Genomic DNA, 25914 nt, shown 5'->3' on the forward strand with positions numbered 1-25914 from the left:
CAACGCTCAACAGTTGCAACAACTAAGGAGCATAACAGGAGAAAGGAAGCTTAAAAGCAAAAAAAAATTTAAAAAAATAGACAGGTAAAAGTAAGAGTGAAAAATCATGGATGAATGAATTAAAGAAGCCTTAATACATCAACTGATCATAAACATCCAACCTCCTCAAATATAGGCTTAGTGCATCCAACTGAAGCAAAGGTAGCATGGATCTGGGGTTTTAACTGTTGTTCCCCGTCTTTGACCTCAGAGCCTTAACGGCCAGTTAAAGCATCTCTCATAATACATAAAACACAGAGCTGACCAGTATGAGCTGGCCAGTATGAGTTAACCAGTATGAGTTGGCCAGTATGAGTTAACCCGTATGAGCTAACCCGTATGAGCTAACCCGTATGAGCTAACCCGTATGAGCTAACCCGTATGAGCTAACCCGTATGAGCTAACCCGTATGNCCGTATGAGCTAACCCGTATGAGCTAACCCGTATGAGCTAACCCGTATGAGCTAACCCGTATGAGCTAACCCGTATGAGCTAACCCGTATGAGCTGGCCAGTATGCTGCTCAATTTGGTAGTTATGTCATTTTGAAAGCAAATGAATAGAACTTTATTTAATGAATACAACAGACTTTTACTCAATTCAGTATATAAAAAAATATATATCCACAAAATGGCCAACATGACTATAAACCCAAAATAAAAAACATTTAGATTCTTCAACTCCAACCAGCTTGTGTATTCTAACCCTGTTTGGTTTCTATAAAAAAAACTCTAGACAATTCCCTGTACAAAGCCATCGGCCATTTTCCACAGCCAAGTTCAGAAGGCCTTAGGCTCAACCATAGGCAAATCAAATCACCGAAAAGAGGAGATACTGTGTCTGGAGAACAGTCTGTCTTCACACAGTTATATCATAGTTGCACACACAATAGCACAGGTTTTACTCAGACAGGAGACAAGTTAGCCCACCACAGAATGCACAGACAAGGGGATGCAGACAGTAGACACTCAGAATCACTCCGAGTAATGGGACAGGCCCAGGGCGGGATGCTGCCCCACCTCTACCTGATAACAAGCTGCCACTGGATGCAGAGGAAAAGACAGCAGGAGTACTGTATCACGATCAACATGCATGAATAAGTCTGTCCATCTAGTATGTATTACGCCTCTGACAGAGGATACAGCTGTACAGGTCACACAAACACATACTGTAGGTGCTTGAGCATGCACACACACACACACCTAAGCAGACACCAATTGGCAGGTAAGTACAGACAGTACAATAATGACATCCCACACTCAAACACACACATGATGAACGTGTCAGAGGGACTCTGAAGATGTACAGTACAGAGCCCACATGCATCAGTAGTGATGAGAACATGAATAAGTCACCATGGCAACATTAGAGGTGTGGTTTAACACACAGGTTAACATACTGACTGGATAGTGTGAGTGTCTGACAGACCCAGTCCAATAGGTATGCAGTACAGTAGAGAACACAGGTTAGGAATGTGCCTAAGCCCAGTCACCCCAGAGCCTTGAGGTGCAGACCAGGCAGGCAAGGGACTCCCAGGAGGAGATGCTGATTGGTTGTCTTGGACACTACGGTTACTGTTGCTACGGGAGCAGGAAAGTTCTGAATAGCAGACTACAGCAGTGAGTGTTGTGTAGTTCGCAAACATACACTGTGATCAAGTGGACTTTACTGCAGTAATCAGATAAAGACAGAGGGAATAGCTACTGCATGGAGAGGACGTGTTAGTTGTGAGCAAAATACTGCTTGCTGCAAGCATAAAAAACATATTGCTTCTATAAAAGGCACATTAACTTGCTGGCACAGAGGTCTGGGAAGAAACACATTTTCCGTAAGCAGCTGAAGTGTTCATTCCGTTAGTAGAGAACTATAAGCATCGGTGTAGACTAGAAGCATTAATCTAGAGCTGAGGTGATTATTACCACATTCAATCAGCATTATAACTTATAACTAGCTTTCACACCAACAATAGGGAGTCAGAGAATCTAGGAGAGTTACCATCAATGTTACCACTGGCAACTCAGCCCTCATCAAATAATTTACAAGTTGTAGAGGATATGCACTTTAAGAATAGGTAAGAAATAACTTTTTCTCTAAGGGGTGTGTGTCTGTACCCCCTCCCTACACCGTGTGTGGCCTGGGCTGTGTACTGTACTTACCCCGTTCCACTCCACACTCATACTCACTTCCTCGCCCCCGTCCGGGCCGCTCTCGTACTTGACCGTGGTGTCAGAGGTCAGACTCTCACGGCTCCGCTGCTTCTCCCGCTCCTCCGGCTCGCTCAGAACATCCGCCACACGCTGCTTGTGCACTGTGTCCAGACCCTGGCCACATGGACAGGAGACACACACATTAACAAACACATACAGACACATTATGAACCACATAAACGCGTACAAAGATGATAAAGACAGCTAAATAAAAAAATCTGGAGCATTTTCATGAGACATCTACAGGGATCAACATCATGTGTTGGATTTTGTTATAGATTTGTTTACAATAGTTGAAAGGCAGGACCTGCTAATATTTCAGTTAAGCTGCTGGACCAATGATACTCCAACAGTGCATTCACCTTGAGTTTCATATGACTCTGGCCTGGCAAATCTTATTCAAGCATGTGAGTGTCAGAAGAGGACAGTGGTCACACCTGTTTTCTGGAGCGCTTAGCTGCTTCCTCCAGTGTCTCTGCCGCCTCAAATTTACCCTGCCGCCTGTAGAGGGCGCCCAGATTCTTCAGGGTGGTGGTTACTGTGGGGCTGGGGGCAGACATCATAAACACATTATGAACTAATGATGTAATCACATACAGAACAGTCCATGAGTTTCCAGACTCAACACAGACCTGTCTACTTTACAGGCCTTGTACCAGCCTCCATACTCTCCAAACAGGGAGCCGTCCTGCTGCTTTCCCTAGAGAAGAGAAGAACCACCACATCCATCAGTTGTCAGGATTTAAGGACTTCAAACGCTAATGACAAACACCCACCCCCTATTCATGGGTTGCACGTTTGTGAGCATTCTACTCAATGCATCCTCATTGGGCGATAATTATATGGTCTAAAGTGCATTCCTGTGGATTGAAAACACAATGACATTTCTAAAGAAGATAAATAATTAGTAGGAAAACCCTTTGTCATCATTTTGATGTCGCCAGATTGACTTTAGATGCAGTATAACATTAGCTAGTTAGCTAAGATAGAGGAGCCCTCCAGATTTTCGCTACCTAACGTTAGCATTGCTAACAATTTTTTGACCAACTTTGCTAGTTAATGACAACATTGGCATCTGTCTAAAAGTACATTTGCCAACATGATGATAAAGTTGTTTCCTACTAAATATGTGCATACTTTATCAATGTCATCGTATTCCCAAGCCCCTAGAGTGTAATTTAGACGACAGTCATTCGCCCCGGTTCAAATTCATTAGCCCTCTTTATACTTTTGAGCATCAATATGGCTGCAGCATCTTTATGACATTGATAACAATGGCAACGACGTGACCGAGGTGCAACACATTAATAGCAAAACTGTTGGTCACAAAGAAATTGCCTAAATATTCCAGCTAATTCTGGACAAATTATATGGAACCGTGAAATGAGATCTAGAGTAAATTAACCGATCTGAGACATGTTAACGTAACCTAATATACATAAGTGCTTAAAGAGAGAGGTGGGAAATTGAGAGATTACAGTTCATCACAATTTCTTCAGCAGTCTAAATTGATGACCCTTTCATACCGTGACTGAAACACTCTTTTCCCTGTCAGTTGTGAAAGTTCAGCCACAACAGTCAGTAGTGACACATGCCATGGCCCTTAGTGAAAGTGGACCCTCTATCATCCCTCTCACATAAACACACTCTCTCACCTTGCTCTGTTCCTCTCTCTCCTCAGCATGCATCCAAATGGGTTTGTTCTCATCTGCAGAGCCAGAGACCAAAAACAACAATCAGACACATGCAGGTTCAAAAAGATATTGAGACATTCAGGCAGTCACCCAGGCGCTCTAAGTGCTTGACCTGGTCTGGCTCAAAGTATTAGAACATTCAACTGAAAGGTCACCGTTGTTTTCAGAAGCGCATTTCCACTAAACTGATGACAGCAGCCTGAAAGAATTAACTTTTACATGTATTTATTATTTAACTAGGCGAGTCAGTTAAGAACAAATTCTTATTTACAATAACGGCCTACCCCGGCCAAACCAGGACGACGCTGGGCCAATTGTGCACCGTCCTACGGGACTCCAAATCACGGCCGGCTGTGATGCAGCCTGGATTCGAACCAGGTACTGTGTTGCCTCTTGCACTGAGATGCAGTTCCTTAGACCACTGAACCACTTGGGAGCCCATCAAACGATAGATTGTGTGTGTGTGTGTGTGTGTGTGTGTGTGTGTGTGTGTGTCTCCGTGGGTACCAGAAATCACCACAAATATAGTAAAACAAGGAAAATTCTCGCTCGTGGGGACATTTCCCAGGTGCCCACAAGGACAAAGGCTATTTTAGGTTTAGGAGTTAGGTTTTAGGGAAATAGGATTTAGAACGGAAATCAATTTAATGGCCCCACAAGGATAACAAAACATATGCTTTGTGAGAGAGTGTCTTACCGTCTACAGAGCCAAACTCCCTTTCATGTGCGCGGGTAAGGATCTCTTTGTACAGAGTTTCAGCCTGCTTGAACTTCCCCTGCTTCAGGTAACAGGACGCCTTGGAGAGGAAGAGAGAGAATGTAAGAATATGATCTTCAAAAAGTAAGAAAATCCCCTTCTCATAACTCATTAGAAAATGTGCAGTCATTTTTCGAAGCCAGTGATCTCTTAAACCCTATGTGACCCTTTCACCAGGTTGTTCTTGGTCTTGGCCACGTTGGGGTCGTCAGGGCCCAGTTTGGTCTGGTAGATCTCCAGGGCCCGCTGGTAGTAGTACTCCACCTCCTCGTACTTGCCCTGGTTCTGACACAGCAGGGCAAGGTTGTTCAGCTGCTTGGCAACGTCTGGGTGGTCCTTACCCAGAACCTGGACAGGAGGTGAGATGGAGAGGCCATGTAAATATAACAAAACAGTGTGCAATAAAGCAATAATGGGTCAGCTTCTCAAAGTAAGTGGGCAAGAAAGGAGTTTATCACAACAAAAAGAGACGGCCGGTGTTTTCCACAAGTACATAGAGTAGCCAAATAGAAAAAGTAGCCAGCCAGACATCCCCGGGCAAATTCCTTTTTTGCAGAAGGAGCTCTATTTTGGTGGCCTCTGGTACATTCAAATGCTTTAATTCCATCAAAACATTCTAATGCCTTGATTCCATTTTTTTCTTCTCCATTTTAGTCGTTTAGCAGACGCTCTTATCCAGAGCGTCTTAAAGTTAGTGCATTCATCTTAAGATAACTAGATAGGGGACAACCACATATCACAGGCATAGAAAGTATTATTTTATTTTTTATTTTTTTGAGGTGGCAGAACAAAGTGCCCGTGTTGGGGTGTAGGAAGGTAGGGAGGGGCAGTTCCTCTTGTGTTCCATAGGTTAGCACCATGGTCTTGTAGTGGATGCGAGCTTCAATTGGAAGACAGTGGCGTGTGCGTAGGAGCGGGGTGACAGAACTTGGGAAGGTTGAAAACCAGGCCGGCTGCAGCATTCTGGATAAGTTGCAGGGGTTTGATGGCACAAGCAGGGAGCCCAGCCAACAGCGAGTTGCAGTAGTCCAGACGGGAGAGGACAAGTGCCTGGATTAGGACCTGCGCCTCTTCCTGTGTGAGGTAGGGTTGTACTCTACGGATGTTGTAGAGCATGAACCTGCAGGAGCGAGTCACTGCTAGAACCGAGCCCTGTGGGACACCAGTAGTGAGAGTATGTGGCACAGACACAGATCCTCTCCACATCCCCTTGTAGGAGGGCCCGCCAGGTAGGATGCAATCCAAGAGTGTGCAGCGAGTGTGCAGCGCCTGAGACGCCCAGCCCTGAGAGGGTGGAGAGGAGGATCTAATGGTTCAGTGTCGAAGGCAGCGGATAGATCTAGGAGGATGAGAACAGAAGAGAGAGAGTCAGCTTTGGCAGTGCGGAGAGCTTCCGTGACACAGAGAAGAGCAGCCTTGGATGAGGGACCAGTCTTGAAACTTGACTGGTTAGGGTCAAGAAGATCGTTCTGAGAGAGATAAGGAGAAAGTTGATCAGAGACGGAACGCTCAAGTGTTTTGGAAAGAAAAGAAAGGGATAGTGTATTTCAGATTCCATTTTCCATCTGAAATACAAAGCAAAATTGTTTACCTCCCATATCGGAAAAATGTGTTATGGCATTGTGTAGAAATACATGACTTTAATATAATATTCCAGTAGTTAAAATGTTATTTAAGTCTATATGACCAGGACTATTTTTAAGTAAGAAAACATTAAGCCTTTAACATCTTTTCTTGAGATGAAAGGCTTATTTACAGTTTTAATGCAAGATATGAATTGCCACAATGTTTGTTCTTCATATTATGTACAGTACCAGGTTTGGACACACCTACTCATTCATTCATTTTTACAATTTTCTACATTGTAGAATAATAGTGAAGACATAAAAACTATGAAATAACACATATGGAATCATGTAGTAACCCAAAAAATGTTAAACAAATAAAAATAGTCACCCTTTGCATTGATGACAGCATTGCACACTCTTAGAATTCTCTCAACCAGCCTCATGAGGTAGTCACCTGGAATGCATTTCAATTAACAGGTGTACCTTTGGGGCTGCAGGTAGCCTCTCCCCGGTAGGCCGTCATTGTAAATCAGAATTAAAATGTTTTAAGTTAATTTGTGACATTTCTTTCCTTCTTAATGCATTTGAGCCAATCAGTTGTGTTGTGACATGGTATGGGTGGTATACAGAAGATAGCCATATTTGGTAAAAGACCAAGTCCATATTATGGCAAGAACAGTTCAAATAAGGAGAGAGAAAACAACAGTCCATCATTACTTTAAGACATGAAGGTCAGTCAATCCGTAAAAATTCAAGAAGTTTCTTCAAGTGCAGTTGCAAAAACAATCAGGCGCTATGATGAAACTAGCTCTCAGGAAGACCGCCACAGGAAAGGAAGACCCAGAGTTACCTCTGCTGCAGAGGATAAGTTCATTAGAGTTACCAGCCTCAGAATGCAGCCAAAATAAATGCTTCACAGATTTCAAGTAACAGACACATCTCAACATCAACTGTGCAGAGGAGACTGTGTGAAGCATGCCTTCATGGTTGAAATGCTACAAAGAAACCACTGCTAAGGACACCAATAAGAAGAAGAGACTTGCTTGGGCCAAGAAACACGAGCAATGGACATTAGAAATCTGTCCTTTGGTCTGATGAGTCCAAATGAGATGTTTGGTTTCAACCGCCGTGTCTTTGTGAGACGCAGAGTAGGTGAACGTATGATCTCCGCATGTGTGGTTCCCACCGTGAAGCATGGAGGTGGTGGTGTGATGGTGCTTTGCTGGTGACACTATCTGTGATTTATTTAGAATTCAAGAAACACTTAACCATCATGGCTACCACAGCGATACACCATCCCATCTGGTTTGCGCTTAGTGGGACATTCATTTGTTTTCAACAGGACAAAGGACCCAAAACACACCTCCAGGCTGTGTAAGGGCTATTTGACCAAGGAGGAGAGTGATGGAGTGCTGCATCAGATGACCTGGCCTCCACAATCACCCGACCTCAATCCAATTGAGATGGTTTGGGATGAGTTGGACCGCAGAGTGAAGGCAAAGCAGCCAACAAGTGCTCAGCATACGTGCAACTCCGTCAAGACTGTTGGAAAAGCATTGCTCATGAAGCTGGTTGAGAGAATGCCAAGAGTGTGCAAAGCTACTTTGAAGAATATAAAATCTAAAATGTATTTTGATTTGTTTAACACTTCTTTGGTTACTACATGATTCCATGTGTTATTTCATAGTTTTGATGTCTTCACTATTATTCTTCAATGTAGACAATGTATTCTTCAATGTATAGTAAAAATAAAAAATAAACTCTTGAATGAGTAGGAGCCCAAACTTTTGACTGGTACTGTATTTTATTAAAACAGAAAAATGAAGTAAACAGCTCACAATATTTTGAAAACAAATTAAAGGATTTAGTTTTCCAGGTTTCCGTTTTTCCACATTTTGTTACGTTACAGCCTTATTCAAAAAAAAAATTTTTTTTTATTTTTATTTTTTTAATAAAAGTTCCTCAACCTACACACACAATGCAACAACAGGTTTAGACATTTTTGCAAATGTATTAAATTAAAAACAGAAATGCCTCATACACATAAGTATTCAGACCCTTTGCTATGAAACTCGAAATTAAGCTCAGGTGCATCCTGTTTCCATTGATCATCCTTGAGATGTTTCTACAACTTGATTGGAGTCCATCTATTGTAAATTCAATTGATTGGACATGATTTGGAAAGGAACACAACTGTCTATATAAGGTCCCACAGTTGACGGTGCACGTCAGAGCAAAAACCAAGCCATGAGGTAGAAGGAATTGTCCGTAGAGCTTCGAGACAGGAATGTCGAGGCACAGATATGGGGAAGGGTATCAAAATATTTCTGCAGCATTGAAGGTCCCTAAGAACACAGTGGCCTCCATCATTCTTAAATGGAAGAAGTTTGGAACCACCAAGACTCTTCCTAGAGCGCCAGGGTTCCTCTGAGGAGATGGACAACCACCTCTGCAGCACTCCTCCAATCAGGCCTTTACGATATTGGCCAGACAGGGGCCACTCTTCAGTAAAAGGCAAATGTCAGCCCACTTGGAGTTTGCCCAAAGGAACCTAAAGGACTCTGACCATGAGAAACAAGATTCTCTGGTCTGATGAAACCAAGATTTAACTATTTGGCCTGAATGCCAAGCGTCACGTCTGGAGTAAACCTGGCACCATCCCTTCGGTGAAGCATGGTGGTGGCAAGATCATGCTGTGGGGATGTTTTTCAGCGGCAGGGACTGGGACACTGGTCAGGATCGAGGAAAAAAGGAAAGGCTCAAAGTACAGAGCGATCCTTGATGAAAACCTGCTCCAGAGCGCTCAGACTGGAACAAAGGTTCACCTTCCAACAGGACAACAACCCTAAGCACACAGCCGAGACAACACAGGAGTGGCTTTGGGACAAGTCTCTGAATGTCCCTGAGTGGCCCAGCCAGAGCCCGGACTTGAACCCGATCGAACATCTCTGGAGTGACCTGAAAATAGCTGAGCAGCAACGCTCCCCATCCAACTTGACAGAGCTTGAGGATCTGCAGAGAAGAATGGAAGAAACTCCCCAAATACAGGTGTGCCAAGCTTGTAACGTCATACCCAAGAAGACTCAAGGCTGTAATAACTGCCAAATGTGCTTCAACAAAGTACTGAATAAAGGGTCTGAATACTTACGTAACTGTACATGTTTGCAAATGTATTAAAATAAAATATTCTAAAAAACTGTTTTTGCTTTGTCATTATGGGGTATTGTGTTTAGATTGATGGGGGGAAACTATTTAATCCACTATTTAATCCATTGTAGGCTGTAACGTAACAAAATGTGAAAAGTCAAGGGGTCTGAATACTTTGAATGCAATGTACATTACATGGGACGTGCATATTCACGAGCTTCATGCTTTCTCTCCCTCCTCCATGTAAAGGAATTTGACTGCAACCAGAGATCTGGATATAATGACAAGATACTCATGTCTCCACCCTAACAATGGGAGTCGTTGTCCCAAAGACGGGAAGGCAGGCGACAAGCTTAGGTCCACCATAAGCCCATAGAAACGTACTGGGCTTATTCCGGATATATTTTGCCGCGATTGAAACCTCTCGCTTCGCCTCTTCCTCTCTGCTGCGTTTCCCTGTCATTGCTCGCTTTGTGACCGACAGGCGCCTGTTCCATCAATAGATCGCTAGAAGATGCATATAGTTCATTTTAGCGGGAGAGGGCTCGACGGACTAGTGAATTTAAACTTTTAAATGAAATGTAGCCTAGTTCAAATGAAGTGGAAAATGTAACAGGCTGAATAGCCGACAGCCGGTACTTATGGAAAACACTGGACGCCATCCCCATTACTTCGGATTGAAGAATAATCTCACTTCTGTCCTTTATGTTTGCTGGCTAGGCTAAATATCATAAGAGAATAAGAGGGTGAAGTCAGAGCAGAGCTGGAGGAGAGGCATCACTAATGGGTTGGGTGAGGACAGAGAATGGAGCAGAGGGCTAACGCTGTCTCTCTGTGACTCAGAAAGAGAGACACAGAGACTGGGAGTTAGGAGTGAGACTCACTGCTCATTAGCAGGGAAAGAGTGCCCTTCCCTCCCTTCCATGCAGTGACTGAGAGGCTTACTGATGAGGTAAACTAGAGTCTCTCTGATTGATGGTTTCTATCTGAATGATCAATAGTAAGAGGTTTTCAAAGCAACCTGTGCTGCTGGATGTGTACAAATCTCACTCCCCCTCTCTCCTGTGAAGTTTAGGTATATTTGAAGAGTTTACTGTAAACATCATTAAAAGTATAGGATTTCAACAGGGAATACAAGACAGCAAGGTCTGGGTGATATATTGACTGAGTTTTATTGAGGAGAGTGATGCCTTTAACTCGAGCCAGGGTTAGTGCCTGTTACTGGGGTACTCTGTAGGGAGAGACCCTCCGTCCGCCTCCTCCTTCTAGTCTTCACCCATAAGGATAAACCAAGGACTCAGGCAGCTCACACAGTGGGAAAAGCAAAAGCTATAAAAAGAAAGAACTGCCAGGAAAATTCCTCCTGCATCAGCAAAGCTGTCTTCCTTCCTCTGTTGCGAAAGCTGGGTGGCAAATCTTTAACCTTGAGAGAGAGCTTTATCAGAGTTGAAGTGGATAATATAAATAAAATGTCTCAGCTGTCTTTAAGCTCTGTGCTCTCCAGCACAGGAGTCGACATGTCAATCTTAGCAGAGGGAGCATGAGGGGAAAAGCCACAGGGCGAGAGAGAGACAACGTGAAACAGAAAGGGAGATGGATAAATAGAGAGACAGCACTTTGCATCTCCAGGACTGCTGAGCTTCTCCTTTATAAACATCCAATTTTGCACAGCCAAATATCATGAACCCCTTCCAGGACTTAACTCTCTCCAAAGTCACAGTTCCTCTGAACAACACAAATCTATAGGGAGGCTTGGGAGAGGAGGGGGTGATTACAGGGGGGAACATATACACAGAAGATAAGTAAAACATTTTTTTTAAATGTTTGACAAAGAAGAAAACTTTCCAAAGAACTGAAAAGTCCTTCGAAACTTGAGCAAGATTTACTTGGAGAGGAGCAGGAATCCAGATCATTCTGCAGTATTAGCACTACATACCCACAATGCCTTGTGGTGACATATGCCCTCTGACCTACCTTCTCCCGGATCTCCAGAGCCCGCTTGCAAAGGGGCTCCGCTTCCTTGTACTTCCCCCGTTTCCCGTAGAGCACAGCCAGGTTGTTGAGTGTAGCAGCCACCTGAGACAGACAGACACACACACAGTAATATACAAATATCACACTTGAGACAGCCTCAATCATCTGTGCCCGTGTGTAGTAGTGAGTGACCGCAAGACTCAACCATGGCAGCAGAGTGCAATTGATTTGGTGAGTTAGGTGTGACCGACCGACGAGAGGAAGACAAACAGGGGAAACAGGAAGTGATTACTGCTCTGTAATTATATCCCAATCAGCAGGATGAATCTCCACCACGTGCACATCACTCAGCCCACCCGACCACAGAGGGGCCCCACAGTGACCTTTGACTGGAGTGGTCTGGTGCCCACATGGAGGCGGAAAGGGGATAGAGAGCCTAACCTCTGCTGCTCTGAGTCTGCACTGAGGGAACTGGATGTCCAGGGAGAGTCAGAAACACAAGCCTGTTGGGGTCGACACAGTTAGTGGACCTGCCTGCCTGGCTGGTTACAGACATACTGCTGAGACACAGATTGATGAGAAACATCACTCACCGCTGGATGGTCCCTGCCCAGAGTCTTCTCCCTGATGGCCAGAGCGTCATTCAGCAGGTTGGCTGCCTCTTTGTATTTATTCTGGTCCCTGAAAGAGGAGAGCAAGAAAGAGAGAGGAGCATGTTACCGTGGTTTCTCTGACAATGAGGTCAATTACCAGTGTATTATATTGACTACAATTGATTCACACCGTATACCAACCACCCCCACCCCAGAGCCCCTCCTCCAGGCTGACCTGTAGACCAGGGCCAGGATGTTGAGCATGGTGGCCACGTCTGGGTGGTTGTGTCCGGAGGTCTTCTCCAGGTCCTCCAGGGCCTGTTTGCAGAGGGGCACGGCCACCTCGTAGCGGCCCTGAGAGGCGTACTGGATCACCAGGTTGTGAAGGGTCCTAAGGCGGGCCGGGATCTCATAGCCTCCCTGCTGGGCTGCTGCTGCTGCTGCACTACCGTGGGGCTGCTGGACTGGAGAGACACAGAGCAGGGGGACGAGGGGTTAACATAACATCAATTACTCACATGGACTATTCACTCAAACACACACTATTAATGTTGGACTGGAGAAACAGACACTGGACGTGTCCAAATACCCACACTAGCGTAGTAAATAGTAAGCAATTTTTTTTTTTTTATAGTATTGTTTCTCATTAGACGCTCACAGCTCTGTATCACCTCTGAAGGAGGGACAGTGGGCTGAAGAAGGAGTTGTCCTCTGCAGTAAGAACACTCTCCACCACACAGGAAAAGGGCCGGTACGATACCAGTATGGCGATACTCGTTAGTATCACCACAAGGAAACAAAACACAAAGTGGATTTAACTTCTTTAGGAAAACAGCCGTGATGTTGGAAACAAACATTATGTTGTCATCCAGAGTCACATTTACTTTCCAAGCTAAAGTACACAATATTTTACATACAGCAGGTTTTTAAAGGACAAAAAAGTCTGGTCTGCTTCATGTTTTCATTTTTGCCATGGGAAAAATATTTAGATACTGGTATCATCCTGGCCCTACACAGGAAGTATCAAAAATGTCTCGCCGGAAAAAACTGATCCCAGGCGTTCAGTCGACTCGCACTAGAGTGACGAATCCTATCGACATGCATGGCCAAACCAAAGATATCCCCTTGAAAGTGGCAGTGCAAATACAGCACACTGCAACTACCTAAAACATACAATCCACCTTTAGCCAGGGCCCATTGTACCAACTCCAGCACCGCACTGATAGGGACCTAAGAGCCTATCAAGGAGGTAGCAGTCTGGACAGTAGAGGAGTCTAACCCACTTCACTATAACAGTACCAGCCCAGGATCATGTCATACAGACACAGAAGGCTGTCTCAGTCAGCTCTGCTTCATGTGGCAGCAGGATTAATGTGAGCGTACTCAGGATCATTTGATGATGTGTTCCTCCCCCGCACTCTGGAGAGCTTCCTGGCACTACCCACTATTCCCTTTGATCCTCTCTCTCCCCCCACAGAAACACAGATTAAAATTAAATAATAATATCCCAATACAAACACAACAAAGGACTAGAGATCCTGCTCCCCTCTCCCTCCCTCCTCCACAGCCCTATCTGCATCTCATTAGCTCTCTATGCTGTGGAGCAATTACTGGAGATGTACCATATTGCAGGGATTTAAAGTGTACTAATGATATGTCTTACTTCCTTTGTTGGATGTGGTTCTGTGTGGGATCATTATACGATATTGTAATGTACGTAGGATCCCTTTTGTTTAATTTTGTCCATAATTATCCGCTTAAATGGGGAGTGGTTGTCTGTCTCTGTGCCTCAGATCCTCTCCTATAAATGCTGGTTGCTTGAGTGAACCCAACCTGGTGCCTGTGTGATCTGGCTCACTGGGTCCATTTCCATTTGGCCTGCTTCCACACTCAACCAGCACTGCCTAATAGCACTTTAAAGCGCACAGTGATCAGGCCTTTCAGACCAACAGGAGGGAAAAGTAGTAAAGAGGGACCAGTCAATGTATTGAGGCATTGGGGAGGGAAAGTGGGAACGAGGAGAGAGAATGGGAGGGGAGGAACGGAGAGACATGGGGATAGGAAGAAGACACTCACTGCCAGGAGGTTGGTCATCCTGGTCATCTGGGAACAGATCATCCAGATTCTCTTTACTGGAGTCAGAGTCCTTCTCCTCCTAACAGAGGAAACAGAGAGGGCAGATGATTGTTATTGTCATTTAGAGTAAACCAGGCAGATGAAAAGCAGTGGGGTGTGTGTGTGTTTGCATCAGCCTGCCTGCGCGTGGGCATGTTGTGTATGGTGTGGGTTAACTCACCGATGGCGACAGGTCCTCGTCGTACTTCTTGAGCTGGTTCATGAACTCCAGGTGTTTCTTCTCCTCCTCCAGCTGAGCCACGCTCTGCTCACTCTTCTGCAGCTTCTGCTGGGTGCCCGCCAGTTCGTCCCTCAGCCACTGGTTCTCCTGGCACAGCCGACGAACCTGTGCCCGCAGCTTCTGCTTCTCCGACTCCACAGAGCTCAGGTGGCCCGACAGCGCCATCATCACCTAGGACAAGCACAGCAGGGGAACAGGGGTAGCGGTGAGGCAAGGGGAAGAACACTGAGAACACTGGTGGTAAATTAATGGATAATCCTGTTTCAGTCTAGTTGACCGACACTCAGACCATTGAAGTAGTAGGTGGCTGTGGGTTCTCCATCTAGCTGTCTAATTTGCAGGTTAATTTGATCAGATCCCAGACGGCTCTAGCTCCAGCTCCCCCAGGTCCAGAGGTGTGTAGCAGACAAACAGTGTACTGACCTGTGCCTCGCTCAGGCCCAGCTCCAGCATCTCCAGGGACTTGCGGATCATGAGGGACTTCTCCTCCACCAGGACACCCTGGTCTTCCTGCTTCAGGCAGCGCAGCGTGCCCAGCAAGCCCTCCAAGATAGAGTTGTGCTCCTGCTTCAGAGCCTCCAGGCCCTGGATCACCTGCTTGGTCCTGGAGATGATCTCATCCTGGGAAAGCTTCTCCCCAGGATCTTCTTCCTCCTTCAAACACACCATGGTGGACATGTTCTCACGCATCCTGTACCAGACACAAAGAAGAGGAATGGATGTGGATGTTGTAATCAAAATTCTAATCTTAAGTGGCGGATTTCAAACGATCCTTTTGTGAGGTGCAGCCGGGAACTACGTAGATGGTGAGTGGTAGGATCGATAAACCAGAATTGGAGGATCCATCATCGTTTAAATTTTGGGAACATTTAATAGTACGTCAACAGTGAAGAGACGACTCTGGGATACTGGCCTTCGAGGCAGAGTTGCAACAAAAAAAGCCATCTCAGACTGGCCAATAAAAAGAAAAGATGGGCAAAAGAACTGAACTGGACAGAGGAACTCTGCCTAGAAGGCCAGCATCCCGGAGTGGTCTCTTCACTGTTGACGTTGAGACTGGTGTTTTGCAGGTACTATTTAATGAAGCTGCCAGTTGAGGACTTGTGAGGCGTCTGTTTCTCAAACTAGACCCTCTAATGTACTTGTCCTCTTGCGCAGTTGAGCACCGGTGCCTCAGACTCCTATTCTGGTTAGAGCCAGTTTGTGCTGTTCTGTGAAGGGAGTAGTACACAGCATTGTACAAGATCTTCAGTTTCTTGGCAATTTCTTGCATGGAATAGCCTTCATTTCTCAGAACAAGAATAGACTGACGAGTTTCAGAAGAAAGGTCTTTGTTTCTGGCCATTTTGAGCCTCTAATCAAACCCACAAATGCTGATGCTCCAGATACACAACTAGTCTAAATAAGGCCAGTTTTATTGCTTCTTTAATAAGCACAACAGTTTTCAGCTGTGCTAACATAATTGCAAAAGGGTTTTCTCATGATCAATTAGCCTTTTAAAATTATAAACTTGGATTAGCTAAGACAACGTGCCATTGGAACACAGGAGTGATGGTTGCTGGTAATGGGCCTCTGTGCTAGAGGTTGGCCGATTAATTAGGGGCAATTTCAAGATCTCACAACAATCGGTAATCGGCCTTTTTGGATGCCGATTACATAGCAATCCATGAAGAAACTGTGTGGCAGGCTGACCACCTGTTACACGAGTGTAGCGTCAAAAGGACCTTGTGGCTGCAATTTAATTTGCCAGAATTTTACATTATGACATAACATTGACGTTTGTGCAATGTAACAGCAATATTTAGACTTTGGGTTGCCACCTGTTCGACAAAATACGGAATGGTTCCGTATTTCACTGAAAGAATAAACTTTTTGTTTTCGAAATGATAGTTTCCAGATATGACCATATTAATGACCAAAGGCTTGTATTTCTGTGTGTTTATTATAATTAAGTCTATGGTTTGATATTTGATAGAGCAATCTGACAGCGGTGGTAGGCAGCAGCAGGCTCGTAAGCATTCATTCAAACAGCACTTTACTGCGTTTTCGAGCAGCTCAAGCACAGCGCTGTTAATGACTTCAAGCCTATCAAGTCCCGAGATTAGGCTGGCAATACTAAAGTGACTATAAGAACATCCAATAGTCAAAGGTATATGAAATACAAATGGTATAGAGAGAAATAGTCGACGCGTCATAATAACTACAACATAAAACTTCTTAACTGGGAATGTTGAAGAAGTTGGAATATTGAACCACCAGCTTTCATATGTTCTCATGTTCTGAGCAAGGAACTTAAATGTTAGCTATTTTACATGGCACATATTGCAATTTTACTTGTTTTTGCATTATTTAAACCAAATTGAACATGTTTCATTATTTATCTGAGACTAAATAGATTTTATTTATGTATTATATTAAGTTAAAATAAAAGGGTTCATTCAGTATTGTTGTAATTGTTATTACAAATACATATAAAAAATGAAAGAATAATAATAAATCAGCCGATTAATCGAAATCGGCTTTTTTTGGTCCTCCAGTAAATCGGTATCGGTGTTAAAAAAATCATAAACTTGGTCAACCTCTACTCTGTACGCCTATGTAGATATTCCATTAAAAATCAGCCGTTTCTAGCTAGAGTAGTCATTTACAACATTAACAATGTCTACACTGTATTTCTGATCAATTGATTTGATGTTATTTTAAATATTTCTTTCAAAAACAAGGACATTTCGAAGTGACCCCAAACTTTTGAACGGTAGTGTAAATACCACAGTCCTCTTACAAGTGATTGGCCTGACTGAAACATGGCTCAAGCCTGATGAGCTTACTGTGTTAAATGAGGCCTCTCCTCCTGTTTACACTAGTAACCATATGCCCCGTGCATCCTGCAAAGGCAGAGGTGTTGCTAACATTTACGACAACTTAAACCCCAACCAAGGATTATCAAAAATGGGCCTTTAAATATGCCCTTCCAGACTCCCTCTCTGTAGATGATTTGTTTGTAAATTGTACGTTTCGGTGTTCCTCAAGGTTCCGTTTTAGGACCACTATTGTTTTCACAATATATTCTACCTCTTGGTGATGTCATTTGGAAACAATGTCAACTTTCACTGCTATGAGAGATGCTAGTTATAGGTCCCAAGAAACAAAGAGATCTGATGTTGGATCTAACAATTAATCGTGATGGTTGTACAGTCATCTCAAATAAAACTGAAGGACCTCAGCGTTATTCTGGACTCTGATCTCTCTTTTAAAGAACATATCAAGAAAATTTCAAGGACAGCTTTTTTCCATCTTGGTAACATTGCAAAAATAAGAAACCTTATGTCCAGAAATGATGCATAAAAGCTAATCCATGCTTTTGTCACTTCTAGATTAGACTACTGCAATGCTCTACTCTCTGGCTACCCGGATAAAGCACTAAATAAACTTCAGTTAGTGCTAAACACGGCTGCTAGAATCTTGACTAGAACCCCAAAACTTGATCATATTACTCCAGTGCTAGCATCTCTACACTGGCGTCCTGTTAATTAAGGCTAGTGATGATTTCAAGGTTTTATTGCTAACCTACAAAGCATTACATGGGCTTGCTCCTACCCACCTCTCCGATTTGGTCCTGCAGTACATACCTACACGTACGCTACGGTCAAAAGACGCAGGCCTCATTGTCCTTGGCATTTCTAAGCAAACAGCTAAAGGAAGGGCTTTCTCCTATAGAGCTCCATTTTTATGGAATGGTCTGCCTATCCATGTGAGAGACGCAGACTCTGTCTCGACCTTTAAGTCTTTATTGAAGACTCATCTCTTCAGTAGGTCCTAATCTGGCCCAGGGGTGAGAAGGTGAACGGAAAGGCACTGGAGCGACGAACTGCCCTTGCTGTCTCTGCCTGGCTGGTTCCCCTCTCTCCACTGGGATTCTCTGCCTGTAACCCCATTACGGGGGCTGAGTCACTGGCGCTCTTCCATCCCATCCATAGGAGGGGTGCGTCACTTGAGTGGGTTGAGTCACTGACGTGATCTTCCTGTAAGGGTTTGGCGCCCCCTCGGGCTCGTGCGGTGGAGGAACTCTTCGTCTCAGGGTAGCAAGTTGGTGGTCTGTTGAGATCACTCTAGTGGTATGGGGGCTGTGCTTTGGCAAAGTGGGTGGGGTTATATCCTGCCTGGTTGGCCTTGTCCGAGGGTATCATCCACAGTGTCTCCCGGCCCCCCTAGTATCTATGCTGCAATAGTATATGTGCCGGGGGGCTAGGGTCAGTCTTCCTTCTCTCGCTCATAACTCGTGGCTGGCCCCAGTACACCTGGTCGTGCTGCTGTTGTTTGGGGTTTTAGACTGGGTTTCTGTATAGCACTTTGTGACATCTGCTGATGTAAAAAGGGCTTTATAAATACATTTTAATAACTTTTCTTTTTGCTGACGTTTACTTACATCGGTCGTATTCGGCGTGTTACACGTTCGTAAAAACATCAGTTATTCTGTGCTCTGGCACACTGAAATCAGAGTAGATAGCATATTTCTTGCGTTTGTAAATTAACTCTGGCTAACTAGATAAGTTGTTTAAGTTCAGCATAGCTAGCTAGCAAAGCGATTCTCATTTCTTGCTAGCTAACCACATGACCTGCCTCTCTAGCTGTAGCCACTGAAAAAACTATGAGGGGAAAATGTCAGTCACTCAAACTAGCCCTTGTTATTTTGATTGTATTGACATTCCCAGCCTTAATTAAATGTCAGTTTTTGTCCAAAATTTGGAAACTGAAACAGTGCACCCCGAATGTGTTGAGCAGCAAACAATGTACCAGACCAGCTGTGACTTACAACCTGATAGCAATATTTTTTGGACTGCCAAGAAATGAATTGGTGAATTATATGAATCATGCAATGAGCTGCATCCATCTATTCTGACAACAATGCCTTACCGTACATCATGGAATTTTGGGCCCAATATAACATTGTTGTATAGCACACTATATTACTTATACAACTAATAAGGCCAGGACATGAGTAGAAATTAACGTGGGCATTGTTTAATGCGTTTCACAGGAAGAACATTCCAAGCATTTCAAAGTAAGCAAGCAAGGGGGTTACAGGTGCCCTAAAGGGACAAAACTAGAATATCAATACACAACATATTCCTCCCCCTTTACTTTTGATGACTCATAAGGGAAAAGTAAATATTCACTGTTTTGCCTATTGTTTTCTTTTTAACATAAGTTCTCTTAATGTAAATAAATTAACATTTCAGAATAACCTTTTCTGAACTAGGGAAAGAGGGTAGACTGCCTCATTTCTCAGACTTAAGCCTGGGGTGTATTCTGCCCCAATGTCAGAGGTTAGTCTGAACTAAATAGTCAACCTGTCAGGGGGTCATCTTTCTCTTGCAGGGTAATGACGACGTAATGACGACGTACAGGTGAGTCTACAGTCACATTGTCTCTGAACCTGAGTGGTGATGGTGTATGCCCAGACTGGGGTGCAACAGTACCCTGAGTAGGCACTCTGGCTGGTTCAGGTGAGTCTGGAGCACTTTCCACATTTGTATGTTGCTGCAGTGGATGTTCAGGCTCATAGTCATGGTAGGTCTCCAGTAGCTGATCTTGGTTTGTCACTTGACAGGAGTCATCTCTGAGGTTGGTTCCTGGCAACAGTTGATCCACGTGTCTCCTCCAGATTATGTTTTCCGGTGTATGAACTGTGTAGGACACAGGCCCTGTTTGTGCAACCACTGTAGCTGGTATCCACTTTGGACCTTTGCAGTAGTTCCGAGCAAGAACTCTCTCTCCAGCTATGACGCTTCTGTCTTTTGCTTTGCTCAGTCTCTCCACCTGTGCTCTCTGTTGTGTCTGTACAACCTGTTTAGTCTTTGGAGGTCAAGTCGAGTGCGAAGCTGTCTTTTCATCATGGCTGACGCAGGTGCCACTTTGGTTGTAGTGTGGGGAGTGTTTCTGTAGGTTAACAGGAAGGTGTTTAGGCGCCTATTGAGGGAGCCGTCCCCTTGTGATGATTTTAAAGCTTGCTTTATCGTTTGGACAAACCTTTCAGCGAGGCCGTTTGTTGCAAGGTGATAGGGCGCTGACTTGATGTGCTAAATTCCATTTGCTTCCATGAATGACCGGCACTCTTCAGACACCAGTTGGGGTGTAATTATCGCTAATGAGTTGCGTTGGCAAGCCGAAGTGACTGAAGATTGACCGGAGCTCTTCGATGGTTCTCTCCGCTGAGGTGCTCTTCATCACTGTGACCTCAGGCCATTTGCTGTGTGCATCAACTACGACTAAGAACATACGATCTTCCAGTGGGCCTGCATAGTCTATGTGGACTCGCTGACCAGGCTCCTCTGGGAAGTCCCATGGGTTTAGTGGCGCTACCTGAGGCATGTTCCTCATCTTTTGACATGCAGAACATGACTTGACCTTGTCTTCGATAGCTGTGTCCAAACCTGGCCACCAAAAGTAGATGAGTGCAATCTCCTTCATTCGCACCATGCCACAGTGCCCTGAATGGAGTTCTTCAAGCACCTGCCTTCTCAGTGGCGGCGGTATGATGACAAAAAAAAAAACATAGCAAGCATCCAAACTGAACTGTGAGCTCATTTCTCAAGGGAAACCTTGAGAGGCCATCTGCATTGCAGTGCTGCTCATACCTTCTGTACTTAATATCGTACTGGTGAGCAGATAACAATAATGCCCATCGTTGCATGCAGCTGGCTGCAAGTGACGGAATGCCGGTGTGGGGACCAAAGATTGAGGCGAGGGGTCTATGGTCCGTCAGCAGTGTGAATCGTCGGCCAAACAGAAACTGATGACATTTCTTAACTCCAAACACAATGGCGAGTGCTTCAGGCTCTGTCTGTGCATAATTGCTCTTGGCTTTACTTAAGGTCCGTGATGCAAAAGCAATTGGCCTTTCTTCACCTGATGGCATGATGTGTGAGACAACCGCACCAACGCATCAGATGCCAACTGTAACGGCAAGTTGGGGTTGAAGTGGGTTAGGGCCTCTGACTGAGCTAAGGCTGTTTTCACTTTCTTGAAGGCCTCCTCACATCTGTCTGTCCACTTCCACTGTTTGGTTTTGTTCAAAAGTTCATGCAGTGGCTTTAACATGTTAGCTAGGTTTGGCACAAACTTTGCGTAGTATGTCAGTAGTCCTAAGAATGATCTCAGCTGACTCACGTTCTGTGGGGATGGAGCTTCCGCAACGGCCTTCACCTTCAATGGCGCCTTGTGGAGCCCCGAACTGTCGATGACGTGGCCCAGGTACTCAGAGGGTCGGAAAAACTTGCATTTGTCCTTCCGGACCCTCAGACTGTACTCATCCAATCTCTGTAGTGTAGCGTTCAGGTTTCTCAGGTGCTCCTGCTCGTTTTTGCCGGTGATGAGTAGATCGAGGTAACATTGGACCCCAGTGAGCCCGCTCAGTATCTGATCCATAGCTCTCTGAAGCAAGGCCGGAGCTGAGGTGATTCCAAAAGGAAGCCTCCGGTACCTGTACAGTCCTTTGTGAGTCACTATGGTCAACAGTTCTTGTGACTCTTGGTCCACATGCATCTGTAGATAGYCWTYWSWRAYGCCTATCTTACTGAATTTTTGTCCTCCAGCTAAACCAGAAAAGAGGTCGTCAATGAGGGGTAGTGGATATTTTTCAGCAGTCAAGACTGGGTTAATGGGGACTTTGAAATCACCACAGAGTCAGAGTGATCCATCTTTTTTATGACTGGAACAACGGGTGTAGCCCATTCACTAACATTCACTGGATCCAATACTCCACTCTCGACTAGTCTGTTTAGCTCAATTTCAACTTTTGGTTTTATGGCGTATGGGACAGGTCTAGCTTTGAAGCATTTTGGCTTGCTGTTTGGTTTCACGGTCAGTTTAACTGTTATGTCTTTCATACAGCCAAGTTCTCATTTGAACACATCCGCGTGTTTCCTCAATATCCCTTGTAGGTTTGTGTCCTCTTTTGCAACCATGTGAATTTCTGCCAGTTTAGTTTAATCTTTTGCAGCCATGTGCGTCCTAGCAATGCTGGATGGTTGCCTTTCACAATGTAGAGTGGTAGCTTTACCTTCTGTTTGTTGAGCTCCACTGTAACAATCACACTTCCTCTCACTGGAACAATCTCACCGGTGTATGTTTTCAGCATGATCTTTGTGGGCTGTAGTGTGAGGTGATGTAGTTTCTCCTTGTATACAGCCTCAGACAGCAAAGATATGGCTGCTCCAGTGTCCACTTGCATCCGTATTGCGTTTCCATCCAGTAGTGGTGTCACCCAGTATCTGTGTCCATTGTCTGAAATGGACAAAACATGCAAAGATTCCTCTTTGCATCACTTTGTTCATCCATCACTTTGTTCATCCTGTGTGCTCCATTTTATGCACTTTCTTTTTGTACTCCCTGAAGTCACTTTTCCTTTGTTCAGTACTTTTGTTTGATTGTCTCTTGTTTTTACATGCACGTTCGATGTGACCCTTTTTTTCCAAAACTTCTGCAGTCTAATTCTTTCCACCAACACTCCTCTGCTTGGTGACCTGGTTTCCCACAGTGATAGCATGGCTCGCCACCTCGTGCCTTGTTTTTTAACTCCGTAGACACCTTATACACTTGGGTCGATGCACTTAGCTGTTGTGTCTTTATTTGCCATTTCCATTGACGTACTCACTTCTATTGCTCTCTGCAATGTTAAGTTACTCTCAGTCAAAAGGCGTTTCTGAATTGCTTCGCTGCGCATGCCACACACTAATCTATCACGTAGTGTCACTCATTGATCGCCCAAATTCACAGTGTTCAGATAACTGTTTCAATACAGCCACAAACTGTGAGATTGATTCCCCCTCTTGATTCCTCTTATGAAACCTGAATCTCTCTGCAATTATCAGTAGTTTGGGAGAATAATGTCCTTTTAACCTGTTTGGGATAGGGGGCAGCATTTTCACATTTGGATGAAAAGCGTGCCCAGAGTAAACTTCCTGCTACTCAGGCCCAGAAGCTAATATATGCATATTATTAGTAGATTTGGATAGAAGACAGTCTGAAGTTTCTAAAACTGTTTGAATGATGTCTGAGTATAACAGAACTCATATGGCAGGCGAAAACCTGAGAAAAAATCCAACCAGGAAGTGGGAAATCTGAGGTTTGTAGTTTTTCAACTCATTGCCTTTAATATACAGTGTCTATGGGGTCATATTGCACTTCCTAAGGCTTCCACTAGATGTCAACAGTCTTTAGAACCTTGTTTCAGGCTTCTACTGTGAAGGAGGGGGGAATGAGAGCTGTTTGAGTGAGGGGTCTGGCAGAATGCCATGAGCTGGTCAAGCACATGGCCATGAGAGCGACCTGCGTTCCTTTTCATTTCTAAAGACAAAGGAATTCTCCGGTTGAAATATTATTGAAGATTTATGTTAAAAACATCCTAAAGATTGATTCTATACATCGTTTGACATGTTTCTACAAACTGTATTATAACTGTTTGGACTTTTCATCTAAACTTTCGCCTGGACTTGCCCGCGCCTCGTGAGTTTGCATTGTGAACTGAACGCACTAACAAAAAGGAGGTATTTGAACATAAATGATGGACTTTATCGAACAAAACAAACATTTATTGTGGAACTGGGATTCCTGGGAGTGCATTCTGATGAAGATCATCAAAGGTAAGTGAATATTTACAATGCCATTTCTGACTTCTGTTGACTCCACAACATGGCGGGTACCTGTATGGCTTGTTTGTGTCTGAGCGCCGTACTCAGATTATTGCATGGTGTGCTTTTTCCATAAAGTTTTTTTGAAATCTGACACAGCGGTTGCATTAAGGAGAAGTATATCTTTAATTCTGTGCATAACACTTGTCTCTTTTATCAAAGTTAATGATGAGTTTTTCTGTAAATTGAGGTGGTTCTCTGAAAACTCGCCGGATGTTTGAGGCACAACATTACTGACCATAATGCGCCAATGTAAACTTGAGATTTTTGGATATAAATATGAACTTTATCGAACAAAACAAATGTATTGTGTAACATGAAGTCCTATGAGTGCCATCTGATGAAGATCAAAGGTTGGCGATTCATTTTATCTCTATTTCTGCTTTTTGTGACTTCTCTCTTTGGCTGGAAAATGGCTGAATGTGTTTTTGTGACTAGGCTCTGACCTAACATAATCATATGGTGTGCTTTCGCTGTAAAGCCTTTTTGAAATCGGACACGATGGGTAGATTAACAAGAAGTTAGGCTTTAATTTGGTGTATTGCACTTGTGAATGTATTTAACTTCTTGACGCTAGGGGTCAGATTTATTTTTTAAATAACGTTCCCAAGGTAAACGGACTATTTCTCAGGTCCAGATCGTAGAATATGCATATAATTTACAGATTAGGGTAGAAAATACTCCAAAGTTTCCAAAACTGTTAAAATATTGTCTGAGTATAACAAAACTGATTTTGCAGGCGAAAACCTGAGGAAATCTAACCCGGAAGTGATTTTTTATCTGTGTTTCATTTCCCGTCTTTCTTCCATTTAAAGGGGTATAACCAGATTCCTTTTCCAATGGCTTCCTCAGGCTGTGACCAGGCTTTAGACATAGTTTCAGGCTTTTATTTTGAAAAATTAGCGAGATTTTTCAAAACTAGTCAGGTGTCCTTTGATTAGTTCCTGCGCGCGAGAGGGGTAGCTCTCCATTTTCTTTCTCTCTTTTATTTAATAGGTTACGGTCGAGTTGAAATATTATTGATTATGTATGTTAAAAACAACCTGAGGATTGATTATAAAAAACATTTGACATGTTTCTACGAACATTACGGATACTTTCTGGAATTTTCGTCGAACGGAACGAGGCTGTAGTTTTCTGAACATAACGCGCAACCCAAATGGCGTTTTTTTGTTATAAAAGTAATATTTATCGAACAAAAAGAACATTTGTGTAACTGGGAGTCTCGTGAGTGCAAACATCCGAAGATTATCAAAGGTAAGCGATTAATTTTATTGCTTTTCTGACTTTCGTGACCATGCTAATTTGGGGCTAGCTGTTCTAGCATTGATTGATACACTCACAAAAGCTTGGATTGCTTTCGCTGTAAAGCATATTTTTTAAATCTGACACGATAGGTGGATTAACAACAAGCTAAGCTGTGTTTTGGTATATTTCACTTGTGATTGCATGATTATAAATATTTTTTGTAATATTTGGCGCCCTGCAATTCAGCGGTTGTTTAGGAAAATGATCCCGCTAAAGGGATCCGTAGCGCAGAGAGGTTAAGTTACATATTTATAAAAAATATTTTTGAATTTCGCGCTTTGCCTTTTCAGCGGAATGTTGTCGAGGAACCCCTAGCCATAAGAAGTTAAGGTCGCCACAATTTGATCATATGATTTATCACCAGGTTTTTCAGGCGTTACTAGGCTGCGCAGTAGATTTCATGTTTTTCTTCCCATAAGTCAAAAATGTTGGCACAACAACTTCTGCTTTAATTCCATTTGCCAACACAAAGTACTCAAAACGTTCTGTGTAAGAACTCCATTGTTCCACAGATTCAAATGTTCCTATATTTCCAACCAATGCAGACATTTTCGGTTTATTTTACTTTCTCACACTTTTC

General features: G+C 43.8%; 1 protein-coding gene across 8 annotated transcripts in view; it reads right to left on the reverse strand.

The window, feature by feature from the left end:
• The window catches only part of LOC111963353 (kinesin light chain 1), a 52312-nt gene that overhangs the window by 10099 nt on the left and 16299 nt on the right, over positions 1 to 25914 (reverse strand). For 4 of the 8 annotated variants that reach the window (XM_070443388.1, XM_023986731.2, XM_070443389.1 and 1 more), the window contains exons 2-13: positions 14758 to 15025; positions 14275 to 14505; positions 14055 to 14133; positions 12214 to 12442; positions 11979 to 12066; positions 11386 to 11487; positions 4871 to 5044; positions 4637 to 4736; positions 3901 to 3953; positions 2878 to 2945; positions 2683 to 2791; positions 2222 to 2359 (exon numbers count right to left, since the gene is read on the reverse strand). In XM_070443388.1, coding sequence (XP_070299489.1) covers positions 2222 to 2359; positions 2683 to 2791; positions 2878 to 2945; positions 3901 to 3953; positions 4637 to 4736; positions 4871 to 5044; positions 11386 to 11487; positions 11979 to 12066; positions 12214 to 12442; positions 14055 to 14133; positions 14275 to 14505; positions 14758 to 15024 — 1638 coding nt within the window. In that variant the 5' untranslated portion in view covers position 15025. Of the gene's footprint in view, positions 1 to 2194; positions 2360 to 2682; positions 2792 to 2877; positions 2946 to 3900; positions 3954 to 4636; positions 4737 to 4870; positions 5045 to 11385; positions 11488 to 11826; positions 11889 to 11978; positions 12067 to 12213; positions 12443 to 14054; positions 14134 to 14274; positions 14506 to 14757; positions 15026 to 25914 lie in introns of those variants that run through there. The other 4 variants (XM_023986732.2, XM_023986729.3, XM_023986733.2 and 1 more) reach the window with 2 other exon arrangements.

Source organism: Salvelinus sp. IW2-2015, linkage group LG4q.2 (assembly GCF_002910315.2).
Source record: "Salvelinus sp. IW2-2015 linkage group LG4q.2, ASM291031v2, whole genome shotgun sequence".
Lineage (NCBI taxonomy): Eukaryota > Metazoa > Chordata > Actinopteri > Salmoniformes > Salmonidae > Salvelinus > Salvelinus sp. IW2-2015.